Source organism: Fragaria vesca, linkage group LG6, assembly GCF_000184155.1.
Source record: "Fragaria vesca subsp. vesca linkage group LG6, FraVesHawaii_1.0, whole genome shotgun sequence".
Taxonomy (NCBI): Eukaryota; Viridiplantae; Streptophyta; class Magnoliopsida; order Rosales; family Rosaceae; genus Fragaria; species Fragaria vesca.
The window spans coordinates 24,045,237-24,060,711 of record NC_020496.1 but is presented as its reverse complement, the minus strand read 5'-3'; the positions used below and the strand labels follow the sequence as shown (position 1 = coordinate 24,060,711).

General features: G+C 39.2%; 1 protein-coding gene and 1 pseudogene across 2 annotated transcripts; both read left to right on the top strand.

The window, feature by feature from the left end:
* Positions 1-295: 295 nt before the first annotated feature.
* LOC101305202 (threonine synthase 1, chloroplastic-like) lies at positions 296-3,619 on the top strand. Its single transcript, XM_004305687.1, has 3 exons — positions 296-500; positions 1,436-3,001; positions 3,447-3,619. Exons 1-3 carry the CDS (start codon positions 296-298, stop codon positions 3,503-3,505), a joined length of 1,830 nt encoding a protein of 609 aa, XP_004305735.1. The 3' UTR covers positions 3,506-3,619.
* LOC101304900 lies at positions 3,587-9,497 on the top strand (annotated as a pseudogene). The gene is made up of 20 exons (XR_185117.1): positions 3,587-3,601; positions 4,036-4,286; positions 4,374-4,507; positions 4,712-4,814; positions 5,001-5,187; positions 5,266-5,359; positions 5,484-5,637; positions 5,769-5,873; positions 5,988-6,104; positions 6,297-6,410; positions 6,621-6,803; positions 6,924-7,230; positions 7,485-7,627; positions 7,703-7,800; positions 7,926-8,103; positions 8,197-8,311; positions 8,432-8,499; positions 8,595-8,672; positions 8,842-8,919; positions 9,095-9,497. The product of XR_185117.1 is annotated as a puromycin-sensitive aminopeptidase-like (transcript).
* Positions 9,498-15,475: the final 5,978 nt, after the last annotated feature.

Sequence of the window (15,475 nt, the reverse complement as noted above, 5' to 3'; positions counted from 1 at the left end):
GCTCCAAGAACGAAACCTAGGCTCTTGATACCATGAAAGCTAGGGAAGAAAAGAAAGAAATCGAGAGAAAGGACTTGTATATTGATATTGTGTTTTTACTGAATACATGTGTAGAAGACTTGCACTATATATACAAGAGAAGACCAGTGTATTAACACCAGAAACTGAGTAATTATATTTTTACCCTTAACAGTCACAAAGTCTAATCCACTGTGTAAAAGGATTGTTCTTCTCAAGCATATGGTCTTAGCCTCAAAACCTGACAAAGAGCAGCTGGTCTTGAGAGATGAGAGAGATGACTCACTGCGAGGGCGCTGCAAGGACGGCTGCGGAGACAGAAAACTCAGAACGAGGCGGACCAAGTAGCTTGAATCCCACGATTTCGCCATTCGAGGATGAAAGAGTTGCTTTGGAACCAGTCACTGACCTTCTTCTTCCTCAGATTGGAGATGAAAGAGACTTCTTTGTTATGCCAAGCTGTCGTCGTACTGTTGCGGGGAGTAAAATAAGGTGACATCTAGTTTAGCAATGGGAATGCAGAAAGAAAGGGATCGGGTCTTTCTTAGAAAAAGAGAGTTTGGGCTTTTCTAAAGAGGAAAAAGGTGTTGGGCTTTTGGGTTTAAAAATATTTTGGGTTTAAAAGATGAACAGTCCAATTCTCACGTTCTTCACCGGTTCGTCGCCAACTTAAGTCGTCAGGCTTGAGTTTCGGGCCCAAGATTGAAACTAATTGACAACATTAAATAGACGGACGAGCGTTATGTGCCTTCGTAACCATCCACACCATACCCACTTCTACAAGCCCTAAATATGCGTGGATGTGGCTTGGGCCCACATCAATAGGCATGTTTGCTTGACGGGTTATAATCAAGGATTTAACCCAAGATTATAGATTTTTGCACGAATTGTGTAACAAATCGTAGCGTGGCAAAGTGCATGATTTTTCGGGTATCAACACATTTCTTCCAAATAATCGAATTCTTTCAATTGATAAATTAGTGTTCTTAAAAGTGTTGATATTAACAATCAAAATCTGTCATAGTTACTCATGAAGCTTGATACTTATAGAAGATCATTTTAGAAGGCATGACAGTTTTGATCAGTTTTTTTAACATCTGGATTTCGTTTGGAGATAGAATTCTTGAGATTGATGAATTAGAGTTTCAGATATTAAAAAAAAAGATAAGTAAAAGAATTTACAGTTTTTAATTTTGTTTATATAGTTAATTAATTAAAATCCATGTCACTAATTATATCAAAACAAAAGTGTTAACATGGTCACTGCCACGTCATTTTGTATTATTTTTGGTAAAATTATTTGGTGCATGCAGCACTACTCAAAATTAATTAAAACATTCAATCCAACGTAACCCTACCCCTCAGCCGTAGTGACGAATCTCCTTAAACCTCACTTGTTCTCGTACAAAACCACCAGTTACAGAGAGATCTCTCTCCACACTCCCTCACTCACTCACTCTCAAATCTCAACAATGGCGTCTTCCTCCCTCTTCCAATCCCCTCCTTCTCTCTCAAACCCCAAACCCCCATCTCCCCTCCCTCCCCAAACCCCATTTCACCACCGTCAAATGCTCCTCCTCCTCCAAATGCCGCGACAACATCCGCGACGACGCCCACCGCCACAACACCACCCACCCCCACCACTTCTCCGCCAAATACGTCCCCTTCAACTCCTCCTCCTCAAACGACACGTCGTCCTCCGAATCCTACTCCCTCGACGAGATCGTCTACCGCTCCCAGTCCGGCGGCCTCCTCGACGTCCAGCACGACATGTCCGCCCTCAAAAACTACGACGGCCGCTACTGGCGCGACCTCTTTGACTCCCGCCTCGGCAAAACCACCTGGCCCTACGGCTCCGGCGTCTGGTCCAAAAAGGAGTGGGTCCTCCCCGAGATCGACTCCGACGACATCGTCTCCGCCTTCGAAGGCAACTCCAACCTCTTCTGGGCCGAGCGCTACGGCAAGCAAGTCCTCTCCATGAACGAGCTCTGGGTCAAGCACTGCGGCATCAGCCACACCGGCTCCTTCAAGGACCTCGGCATGACCGTCCTCGTCAGCCAGGTCAACCGCCTCCGCAAAATGAACCGCCCCGTCGTCGGCGTCGGTTGCGCCTCCACCGGCGACACCTCCGCCGCGTTGTCCGCCTACTGCGCCGCAGCCGGGATCCCCTCCATTGTGTTCCTCCCGGCGAACAAGATCTCCGTGGCGCAGCTGGTCCAGCCGATTGCGAATGGCGCCTTTGTGCTGAGCATTGATACCGATTTCGACGGCTGTATGCAGCTGATTAGGGAAGTCACGGCGGAGCTGCCGATTTATCTGGCGAACTCTCTCAACAGTTTGAGGCTTGAGGGACAGAAAACAGCTGCCATTGAGATCCTGCAGCAGTTCGACTGGCAGGTCCCGGATTGGGTCATAGTTCCGGGAGGAAATCTCGGAAACATTTATGCATTTTACAAAGGGTTTCACATGTGCAAGGAGCTGGGGCTGGTTGATAGGATTCCGAGGCTAGTCTGTGCTCAAGCTGCGAATGCGAATCCTTTGTATCTGCATTACAAGTCAGGGTGGGATGAGGAGTTCAGGCCGGTGAAGGCCAATACTACATTTGCGTCTGCCATTCAGATTGGGGACCCTGTTTCGATTGACAGGGCTGTGTATGCGCTGAAGAAGTCGGATGGGATTGTGGAGGAGGCGACTGAGGAGGAGCTGATGGATGCAATGGCTCAGGCGGATTCGACTGGCATGTTTATATGTCCTCACACTGGCGTGGCGCTGGCGGCGTTGATCAAGCTGAGGAATAAGGGGGTTATAGGGGCGACAGAGAGGACTGTGGTGGTGAGCACGGCTCACGGGTTGAAGTTCACACAGGCGAAGATTGATTATCACTCTAAGGAGATTCCGGATTTGGCTTGCCGGTTTGCTAACCCGCCGGTGCAAGTGAAGGCTGATTTTGGGTCGGTTATGGATGTTTTGAAGAAGTACTTGAGTAAGTCAGAGACTCCAAGGCATTAGTTTTGTAGAGGGCACTGTGAGTGTGTTCTGCTCTAAGAGCTTCTTGTACTCTAATGTCACTTGTTGTTTTGTTTAGAGCCTTTAGGCATTGGTATTGTTCTCTATGTGCCTTTTGCTTTGGCGATTCAATGTAGGATGAGGAACCTGTTTTAGCTTGTAGTGCTCAGAATATGGTGGAGAGAGGGAGTCATTTATAAGGCAGCATTGCCAAATTTTTAGCATGAGTTCTTTAGTTTATGAATTCCACCCCATTTTTCCTTATAACAAGTTTTCTTCAGCTTCCAAGATATGTGGTTTTCCGTTCACTTAATGTTTCTGTGAATCACTTGTTTGCCTTGCTTTGTTCGGTATCTGATAGCAAGCAGGAGAAACTTCTAATTGCTTCCTTGCTTGCTTATTTGCTCTATTTCGTATTTCAGGGCAAGCAGAAAGTTTTTGGATTCGGACTCGGATTAGACGAATATCCTACGAGCATTGAGTTTCTACTTGCAAGTCTTGAAAAGTTTACTTGTTCAAGCAGGAGTATAACAATTAAGAGTTCACGTTTCTAATTAGCAATATGTTAATTATCATGGTACTTTCACACCCTCAATCTAGCTTGTCTCTTTTCTTTTATGCTTTCTGCATAATGCTGGCCTCATCGATCTGAGCACTGAGCCAACTCAGGCACTTATTCTCTCAGTTTTCAATTGTCTAAAATGATGGCACCCATCATATTAAACCAATCTATGTGTTATAAAATTAGAGGGATTCACATGATTGATTGCTTCCACCCATTTATGCCTATGAGTTGACCAAATGACAGAAGCAAAGACAAGATAGGGGTCACCATCATCCTAAGACAGCCTACACAGCCATCTTCGACTTTCTACGCAAAGACACAAAACTGAATTTCCATAAAAAAAAAAAAGAGACAAAACTGAAACATCAAGCTAACCGTCTTTTTGGGTCTGTTGAAGTTTTACTCCTATCACCTACCAGAGAATAGTATCAGACTCACTTGAATAGCTTCACTACACTAAGCTACAGACAGAAATGGAACAGAAGCAAAGCATAGAGCAGTTCAAAGGCCGAGCAAGGCTACCGAGTTTCGCAATCCCGAAACACTATGATCTCCATCTCAAACTTGATCTCTCTGCCTGCACCTTCTCTGGCACCGTGCAGATACACCTTAGCATCGTTGAAGAGACCAGTTTCTTGTCATGAACGCTCTTGAACTTGATGTTCATCAAGTTTGGTTCACCAACTCTCAAGGCCAAGTAACAGTTCTGAATCAATGATTTTCTTTAATTATATTTGGTTTATTTGGTTTTTCACTAAGAAAGATCTTCATTGTTAATTTGCAGAAGTACCACCCCTGCGATGTTGTTTTAGATGGAGATGATGAATTTCTTGTTTTGGTCTTTAATAAAGCACTTGGTACTAGTGAGGGAGTCCTGGGGGTTGAGTTTTCTGCAGTCCTTAATGCGCACTTGAAGGGGTTATATAAATGGTAAGAAAACTTGTTTTATTTCCCAGACAAACTATAAATTGCAGTACTCAATGGTAGATTTCAGAAATTTATGAAGTAGTTGATTAGCAGGCTTTTAGAAAAGAATGAAATGCAGGTTAGCATATTTCCCTGTAGCATCATCAGCTAACACACTAATTAAGTTTTTAATGAAAGCATTCACAATTTTCACAGTACTTATTTGGATGGAGGAGAGAAAAAGAATATGGCTGTTACTCAATTTGAAGCTGTGGATGCGAGGCGATGCTTTCCATGTTGGGATGAGCCTGCTCTCAAGGTACTGAGTTTGAAAAATCCCATAAGTGAAAGTTGAAACTCTATTATCATCTGATAGAACGCCTGAAAATATTATATGTTAATTTCTTCCACCACATATTATCAAACAGTCATAGTAATGTAAAGCACTTTGCTAATTCTTCTAAATCTGGGTTTTTTTTCTCTGCTTCAACTCAATTCTTAACAGGCCACCTTCAAGATAGCATTAGATGTACCATCTGAGCTGACAGCTTTGTCCAATATGCCAGTTGTTAATGAACAGCTTGATGGAGATGTTAAGACTGTTTATTTTGAGGAATCTCCAATCATGTCAACTTATTTGGTGGCTGTTGTTGTTGGCCTGTTTGATTATATTGAAGATACAACATCTGATGGTATGCATATATAGCAATGGAGAATTTGTTCAATTGTTTAATTCATTTCTTTTCAAACTATTGAGACTTCGTTTGCAGGGGTAAAGGTTCGTGCATATTGCCCAGTTGGGAACAGTGATAATGGGGAGTTTGCTTTAAATCTTGCCGTTAAGACCCTTGATCTTTTCTCCAAGTAATTTCCTTCCCTCTCTAATGTTTCTGTTCAATTCGGTATTCATCTAGATGCTTGATAGATAAGATCTCTTTCACTGTTCATTGCTAAATTATACTCTTTCTAACCTGGTTATATCATCTAGATACTTCTCAACCCCTTACTCACTTCCCAAACTTGATATGGTTGCAGTTCCTGAATTTTCTGGTGGGGCCATGGAGAATTATGGTTTGATCACATACCGTGAAAATGAACTCCTTTTTGATCATTTGCACTCCACAGCAGCAAGGAAGCAGAGAGTGAGTTTAACATCTGACTCAAGATTTCAGCTTTGTTTCTCTTTTGCCATCACTCCTCTCAATGAATCACAACATTCCATTGTGTCAAGTTCCTCTTTTGTAGTATGCTCTCTAACCCTATTCTGGTTCAGATGGCGATTGTTGTATCACATGAAGTAGCACATCAGTGGTTTGGCAATCTGGTAACCATGGAATGGTGGACTGATTTATGGCTTAATGAAGGTTTTGCGACATGGGTACTTTTGAGACATTCAGCTCTGTACCTTTCAACGTTCTGGTGTTATTTTTCTTTTCTTTTTCTTCTGGATATTGTCTGATTTCTCTATACCTGCTCGATCGTGTTTTACCAGATAAGCTATTTGGCCACTGATATTTTGTTTCCTGAGTGGAAAGTTTGGTCTCAATTTCTTCAACAGACTACTGGTGGCTTAGTTATTGATGCCCTGGAACAATCACATCCAATTCAGGTAGCTATCAAGTACTAATTTAAATATATGCAAAAGATGTTATGGACTCCATCAAAAATCGATAACATGTCTATCTAAGCATATGCTGCAAGGAAAACATTATGTATATCTTCTCAAATGATCACACCATTTACCACTCTAAAAATTTAGGATCCTGTAAAAAGAGAATTTTGAGACATCATCTAATGTCAGGTGGAGGTAAACCACGCACGTTCAGTTCTTGAAATATTCGATGCTATCAGCTATAAAAAGGGATCTGCTGTTATACGAATGCTGCAGGCTTATCTTGGTGATGACATATTCCAGGTACAAAATTAAGTTCCTTACATAGCAGAAAGCTTTGCAGCACCAATAACTTCATGCTTTCGTAGTGGAGATTATCTGGAAATGCTCTTCTGATCACCCAGCCTGTTATGAAGTCATTCTTGTTTGCACTATTGATATTTTTAATAAATGAAAATCTATTGGCATTTTTTTGCTTATCTCTTTAACCCTGTCACCTGGTTATCAAACCAGAAATTGTTAAGTTCCTATATGAAAAGATTTTCTGGAAAGAATGCAAAGACAGAAGATTTATGGAGCGTTCTTTCGGAGGAATCTGGTGTCAAAATCAGTGAAATGATGGATGATTGGACTAAGAAACAAGGATATCCTGTGATCTCTGTAAAAGTGAAGGATCATATTTTGGAATTCGAGCAGGTACTATCGATGACATTCATAATTCTCAAAAAAAAAATAAAAAAAAAAAAAAAAAAATTACATAAACCAATCTTATTTTTCATTTCTTTGTGAAAGTCTAAAACAGTTTTGGTTTGGCAGGCACAGTTTCTATCAGCAGGTTTGCTCGGTGATGGTGAGTGGATTGTTCCAATAACTATTTCATTCGGTTCATACGAGAGGCGCAAGAATTTCCTTTTGGAAACAAAGTCCAGTGAAGTTGACGTATCAGATCTTGTTAGCTCCTCCCATACTAAGTTAACGAATAAAGAGATATGCGATGAACAACTGTGGGTCAAGGTCAATGTCGAGCAGAGTGGTTTCTATAGAGTAAGGTATGAAGATAAGCTAGCAGCTCGACTTAGGAAGGCTATTGAGCATAATAACTTGGAAGCAACAGACAAATTTGGTATGTACCTCTTATTAATTTTATTTTAACTAGTGATGATTGTGTTATTCTAGGTATGCTGCATTCATTCAGATAATCACCGAACATTGATTTCTTCTCTTTATTATGAAATTGGCCAATTTCAAGAATTTAGTGTGTTAAACATTCTGTGTTCTTGTGTGTTGGTTCTCTTCTTAAATTATTGACTGTATATTTACTATATATGATAAATCAATAAGGATGATGTAAAAGTATAACTCCACCTATCATTGCAGGCATTCTGGATGATGCGCATGCCCTTTGCGAAGCTTGTGAACAGTCTCTGTCATCTTTGCTTTGCTTAATGGATGTATACAGAAAGGAAGTTGATTATATTGTCTTATCAAAACTTATAGACGGAAGTATAAGTTTTCTCTGGGTGATTAATTATCAGTTACACTTACCCCAACTTCTTAATTATGGCAGCATAACTCTTATTTCATCTGTGCTCTAGGTATGCTATAATGTCGTTAAAGTAGCAAGCGAGGCCATCCCTGATTCAGTGAATGAGTTAAAGCAGTTTTTCATCAATCTCCTCATGTTTCCAGCAGAGTAAGCAGAACGCCCCCATTTTATTATGGCTCTGCATTCTTTGTTTAAAATAAATGAAGATTGTGTCCGAAAATTTTCTACCATATTTACACATCATGTTTGAGTCTTTGACTGTATCTGCACAGAGCATTAGGCTGGGAACCAGTACCCGGAGAGAGTCACTTCAGTACACTTTTGAGAGCAGAAGTATTGCAGGCCTTGGTCACTTTTGGCCATGATAAAACTCAGAATGAAGCATTAGACCGCTTTCAGATATTATTGAATGATAGAAAGACTCCTCTTCTTACTGCAGATACAAGAGCGGTAATTGTTTAAACCTTTGTCTGTATATCATCTCTTCATCCTTTTCAGCATTTTAATGGTTAATAGATAGAAGATCCAAATATTGTCCTGTAGGCGGCTTACATTGCAGTGATGATGAATGCTAGCAGCTCACACAAGGAAGGCTTTGAGGCTCTGTTAAATGTTTACAGAGAAGCTGGTACAGTGCAAGAGAAGGAACGAATTCTACGTAAGTTTTTGTAACAGTGACCTACAATGCATTCTCTGGCATTTCCATTTCCAATTCTAATCTGTCTCTTGTCTAGTTTAACGTGACTTAAATTTATGAATTATGTTTTTCCTTGTTCAGGTTATTTTGCATCTTCTCCAGACCCAGATACAGTTGTTGATGTTCTGAACTTTTTCTTATGTGATGAGGTATCTGTCTGTACACTACTTGGGGTTTACTTTCAGGTTCTTTGCCACTTTAACAGCTACATTCAATCTTCTTTTTTTTCTTTTTTTCCTTTCAGGTTCGAGATCAGGATATTATATATGGACTCTGTGGTATAAGCTTAGAATGCCGTGAAACAGCATGGAAATGGATGAAGGTATGGGGCACATGACTTCTTCAATATATGTTTCAGATGAATATCACATCATTCAATACCACATGATCAGAAATTAGTATCAGGAAGCCACTTTTACAGTTGTACTTTTGGTTTCTAGTTTCTACAATCTGGACTTTGGAGAGATGAAATTGTCTGGTTATGAATGCAGGAGAACTGGGACCTGATCCTCACCAAATATGGTGCTGGAATGCCACTCACCCATTTCGTGAGAGACATTGTAACACCGGTAAGCAGAATTACGTCTGCCCTTACAGTGCTAGATAATTGAGCCTAAGAATATGATACATTCTCAAGTTAAGGTCGAAAGGTCCAAGAGCTTTTATGACAATTCACAAAGCATAGAACATTGTTGCTGCTTAGTATACCATCTGGTTTTATTGACAAATTCCTTCCGTTGAAAGTTTTGTAGCAATGAAAAGGCTGATGAGGTTGAAGAATTTTTTGCATGCCGGGTGCATCCTTCCATTGCTATGACTCTGAAGCAAAGCATTGAGCAAGTCCGAATCAAGGCGAGGTGGGCTCAAGGCGTAAGGCAGGAGCAATCTCTTCAAGAACTAGTCAAACAGTTGGCAGGCAAGAAATGAATATTGATATCATTAAATTATGTACATCATATTTACCTTTTGAACATATTTTCTGATCAGCTCCTTAAGCATCGCCTGTAGGGGTCTAAATATACCAAAACTTGTTCATTGGTACGAACAAATCCGTCTTCTTCATCATGTAGCCTGTTAGTTTGTTTATCTAGTTTATTCAGCTTGGAACTCAGTATTTGAAGATACTACGTTATTGTTGGATGAAGACTCTCTATCCTCTACTTTCTGATTGATGATATTGTAAAGTGGTATCCTATAACAATGGATTATTGGATGAAGTCCTCGAGTCCTTGAATTTTTCATGGTATCTTAGAGTTGAGCTGATTGCATGAATGTCTGGAATCATGGAGTAGAAAAATTGCTTTACAACTTTCACTTTTGCTTTTTTATAATGAAAATTTTAAAGTAACTAAATAAAAAATCTGTTAGAGTAAAACAACCAAATTATTCTCCAAACATGTACTTTCATGTTCCTTTACTAGATGGGGAGCCGGGAGGGAAATAAATAGTCTTCAGTCGTTGATCAATGGAAAATCCATTTGAACTGTTGCCGGCAAAACAAGATGGCGCCTCTCTCTCTCTCTCTCTCTCTCTCTCTCTCTCACACACACACACAAGGATTCTAAATCAAATCAAATTAGGAAGAGGCCTCAATCGGCGTGAAGCAAACCAGATGCGCAAAGATTCAGAAATATTTTAACTGATGAATTAGTAGTAGTTGTTCATGTTTCTTTAGTACCTTTAGTAGTTCCTATACTTGTCATGTTCCTTGGATTATTTACAAGCGGTATTCAAGCTCTTATTTTTGCAACCCCAGCTGTGGCTTATATAGGCGAGTCCATGGAAGGTTATCATTGACTAGTTTCCGACGTAGTCTTTTTCAGCTTAGCCTGACACAATGTATGCGCCGTTTAAGGTAATCCACTTAGGGAAGATAAATATAAAGATATAAATAAAAATATAAACAATCTATTGTTTTTAATTTGTATCAGATAAACAACTAACTCAGATATTACAACAACAACCACGAAAATTCTTTTAGGCACCAAGCTGTAAGTGAACCGATCAATTAATATGTAGTATTTTGATTTGGTCATCTACATCGCACTACATGCATATATACTAATACCGTTAACAAACTTGAAACCCAAAAAAATAATCTCAAGTGTTTCCAACTAAGGAAATGAGAACACTAGGTTAAAAAAGATGTACTCGGATCAAAAATGAAAATGAAAAAAAAGAATTTAGGGTCTCTAGTCTTTATTCAATCTTCACATACGACGATTTGAGCATTTACATATTAATGATGCAAGTGCACCTTGGTGCGTAGAATTCGCTCCCCTACAACTAATATCTTATCAGTTACATATGAGAGACTATGCTACTACATCCCAAATAGTATTGTCAATTGCTGGTGAGTAATTATTGAAATTATTGAAACCGCTAAATTGGATATAATCTTATTTAATACAGATTTTATATCAATTTATTGTCCCTTTCTGTTTAATAGAAATTAATTTTGATATTTAAGTCGCAGTTAGTTAAAAATTGAAGTTACGGAGCCATAGCTAACCCAAAATGATCTGCTACCTAATCAAGAACAGACTAACCTAAACGTCCCTCTATATAAACTCGATCATCTGGCCTCCCTAGTCATCCATCCAAAGAGCTTGGAGGTCAGAGTCCAACCATCATGGACGGATCGACAGATTCCGCTGCCGTTGTGTATAAGATATGCGCAAACTTTTATATTCCGGGCAAAAAGCCTTTCTATGGTATAACCAGATACATTTTTTTTCCATAGATGCTTTGGATTACGTAAATGATGACTAATAATGTGACATCTCTCTTTTGTTCCAGGTAACAATACAAAATGTGACAGTGTCACTTTGGGGCGTGGTGGATGAACATGAGGACGGCCACCAACACGACCAGAAAACCGAAGGACGGAGGGCTCGCAGGAGCTATTACTAATGAGAGCAGAAATATGCACAAAGCTACAATCTCAAACAGCACCCACTCGTACATTCCCTAATGACCCTCAAATGTCCGTAACTTTTAACGTCAAAGTACTCCAAGTGAACATATGTCACCTTTGTTCATGACTGGATGATTAACTATGAACCTTCGGCTATGGACAAGTTTAGTATCATAGTTCATCGCCCTGTAGACTTCCTCTTGCTTATGGAAGAGTGTATTGAATTTGATATATATTGGGCGTTGAGTGAATCAAAGTTTCTAAGGGATGGAATCATGGAATGAGGAACCCATGCAAGGACGTTGGTGTATTGCATGTATAATGTTCATGCATGGTACCCTTTGGTATAGGCTTAAAACGTTTGGCTGGTTAGCGATGCTTGCAATTGATTGTGCATGTACCCTTTCAGATCTAAAAATATGTACAGACGTAGCTTCGTTATACGGTTGAGAGGGAAGGGATTCTTGTCGGGTGTGGCGGAGGGAGAACAGATTTACCTACGGGGGGCAAAAAAAAAAATCAAACATAAAATAACTATTGTGGCTTTTGATGTGTCAACACATCAGAAATTCTTTGACTTTAGGTTAAAAAATCCAAATCGTAAGGTTGTAAGGGAACAATGATAAGACTTTACCACTTCTTTTTGTTGTTGAAAGCAATATATCTACTCTTGTGGGGGCACAAACACATCAAACCGACCACTTGTCCAAATTATACTGAGGCTACAGGCCCCCACTCGTCCTTAGTTGGCTCCGCTAATGTTGCCGGACGAAAGGCTGCTTAGATCGGATTGGAAAATGCCCATCTCCGGTTGACTGATGAGCCACAAAACCCCATTTCTTAATTTAAACTAAACTTTGTTGATGCTGCTGCTGTGTAAAACATTTGATGTGTATATGCTGGCATTTTTTGTGGATGGACACAGTAACTAATATCCTTTATCAGTTAATGTTGTAAATATGGAGAAATTTTATTTCTCCCTAAATATTGTTCAAATATATTGTAATTCTTGTTCAAGAAGTTATGGATGAGAATATGGTATACATCTCACCGTAGACAACCAATTTAGCTCTTCATTAGCTTTCAATATATATATGCAAATTAAACCAATTGTTAATAGAATTGTGTAAGACGGTAAGACCTTTTATTATATCTACAGTCAGGGCTTTTGTCTTGCAATTTGTAGTTCGTCTCAGATAATATTATTTTCCCAGTTCGTTCAATTAGGGGCTCATCATTGAATGAGTTGATAGGTTAATTTGAGTGTAACGGCTTTAGCCATTACCAATATATTTGGTAGGATTTCATACTCTTTAAGAACGAATTGATCCAACAATTATTGGTAGGCATGAAATGATGAAAACGGATTTCATACTTTCGAAGTTGCAATATTTAGTTTGTCTCCAAACCAATATTTAGGCCAGATTTTTAGTGGCTAATCTTTGAGGTCCAATGTGTTTGTTTTGGGCCTAGGTTCACTACGGGCTTAGTTTTAGTTTTTTTTGTTTTTTAGGCATTTTGGTTTGGTGTTGGGTTTTTTTTTTCCGTCCTCACCCGAAAGGGTGTTGGTTGTTTGGAGTCGTTGGTGGTTTTGGTAGAGCCATGTTTGGTGTCAAGTCTAGTGACTATTATTTTTAACATCGGAATTTTCTTGTTGTCAATATATGTAAATGTAATAGGAGGTTACCCCTGCATATATGCTGACAGTTTTAGTATATAATGCTTGATGAGGTTGTTTTTTATTGAGGTTGGTTGAAATGAGGTATCAAAGCTTCTAGATGGGTTAGGAGTAAGTTACATTTGGACCCTTTTCGGTTCATGTTCATTATAATTATTAGTATGTGGGAAGGAATGAGTGTGATGACTTGTTGTCCAACCTCGGATCTCCCATGATTGTAATTGTTGGTTGTTATTTGATAAAGTTTTACCTCAAAAAAAGAAGAAGAAAAAAGAACATACTGCACCAGAAAATATAGACATGAATGAAACATGCAGGCATGTAATCCACTTTGTTATATATAAAAGCCGGAATTTTTTTTTGTGCAATGACAGGAAATTAACCTTTGTAATTCTTGACTTAACTAAAAATAAAATAAACTGAATTACAAAAGAAAGTTCCAAATTAATTCTCCCAAGTAATAGCCAAAAGGGCCAAGTACATAGAAGTCCACTTTAAGACATTTTCTCCTATATAGGTCAACCCAAACATTTTTACCCACATAAGTCCACCCAAGCCTAAATAGTGTTTTATATTTGGTATTGAAGTTCAACAAAATTACAGATTGCCATCCAACCAAAAAATTAGATTTTCTCTCTTATATTTACAAAACTGCCACTAATGTAAAAAGTCAACAACCACAAAAAGTCTTTGGCCGACCTCCGGCGATATCTCCGGCCGACCTCCGACAAACTTTCCGGCCTGACTCCGGCGAATTTTTTGGCCGACCATCAGTGAGGATTCTGCCGACCACAAAAGCTACTATCACCGACAACAAAAGATACTACCGCCAGTAACAAAAGTTATTATGGCCAGTAAAAAAAGCTACTACAGCCAACATAGAAAGCTACTACAGACAGGAACAAAAGTTACTGCACCAGCAAATAAAGCTACTACCACTTACAACAAAAGATATTACCGCTAGCAACAAAAGCTACTACCTCCAGCAAAGAAAGCTACTACCATTGACAACAAAATATACTACCGTTATCAACGAAATATACTACCACCAGCAACAAAAAATAATACTACCAGCAACAAAAGCTACTAGCACCAACAACGAAAGCTACTTCACCAACAACAAAAAATACTACCGTCAGCAACAAAAGCTATTACTGCCAACAACAAAAACTACTACCGCCAACAACAAAAGACACTACCGCCAACAACAAAAGATACTATATCCGGCAACAAAATATACTACTGCCATAAAGAAAAGCTACTACCATGCATAATAAAATTCACTACTAACAAATTCAATGGTACAAAAAGTTTGAAGCTTTGTACAATGATAATTATGTATAAAGCTACTTCCATAGTTACATAAAGCTATTGATGTAGTTGCGGAAGTCTACTAAAATAGTTGTATAAAGCTACTATCGGTTTTTAATGGTGATGCTCATAACTCAAAGGCATAATTTTTCCACCTTGAGCGTGATTTTCTTGGTTGGCCCAATGATCTCTATGGAGGCTTCAATATCCAAATTCACATGATTTTTGAAATCTATTACTACAAATGCAAAGGGAAGAATTCTGCAAGAACAGAGATACAACAAAATATTAATATTTGAAATCAAAATAGAAGCTATTGACATCACATTGAAAAGATACTACTCTTTTGTTGAAAATATACTACCACACAATAAGAAAGCTACTGAAATCATGATGAAAAAATATTATCACAAACATAGAAAGATACTACCACATTGTCGAAAAGATACTAATATAAACATAAAAAGATACTATCACTATGTTGAAAATATACTAACATTCAATAAGATAAGAAAGCTACTAATATCATGTTGAAAATATACTGACCTAGACAAAGAAAGATACTATGACTACGTTGAAAAGATACTATATGCCAGGTGAAATGGTATATAAGAATAGATCAAAGCAGTGCCACACATATAGATCTTGCATTGTCTACTCAAACTTATAGACTACCAAATTATTGTAAAACTAGATAGATCAAAGCAGAGTCACTGAGATTGAATAGGTAAGCCTACAAACGAAGTAACAATCTCCAATTATGCTACAATAAAAAACTTGAAGCCGGTTTAATTCGAAGCATATAATAGTGAGATTGTGAATTTTACCGGTAGAGCACATCGGCGGCGCGGGAGTAGACGATGTGGCTTAGAGCTTAGGCGTTGAAGATTTCGGAGATGCAGTAGAGGTCAAACAAGAGGCCTTTGTTGGAATCAAAGATCTAGTCGAGGTCGTCATCGACGGAATCAGAGATCTAGTCCTGGTCATCCTTCACCAAATTGGAGATGCAGCCGAGGTCGAGCAAGATGTTGTCGTCGGAATCAGAGATTTAGCCGAGGTCGTCGTCGATAGAATCAGAGATCCAGTCGAGGACGTCGTCGACCGAATCAGAGATCTAGTTAAGGTCGAGCTGACGTCGTCGTCGGAGGGAGCACAGTCGAGGTTGAGCCGGCGTTGTCATCAGAGAGAGAGAGAGAGAGGAGGAGAGAGAGAGAGAGAG

What these genes read in the sequence shown, in the direction of transcription:
- LOC101305202 (XM_004305687.1), top strand. Translation starts at nt 296, where the DNA reads ATGACTCACTGCGAGGGCGCTGCAAGGACGGCTGCGGAGACAGAAAAC. An exon ending in TCGTCGTACTGTTGCGGGGA is followed by an intron (nt 501 to 1,435) that starts GTAAAATAAGGT and finishes CAAAACCACCAG; the next exon opens with TTACAGAGAGATCTCTCTCC. An exon ending in TGTTTTGAAGAAGTACTTGA is followed by an intron (nt 3,002 to 3,446) that starts GTAAGTCAGAGA and finishes TTCGTATTTCAG; the next exon opens with GGCAAGCAGAAAGTTTTTGG.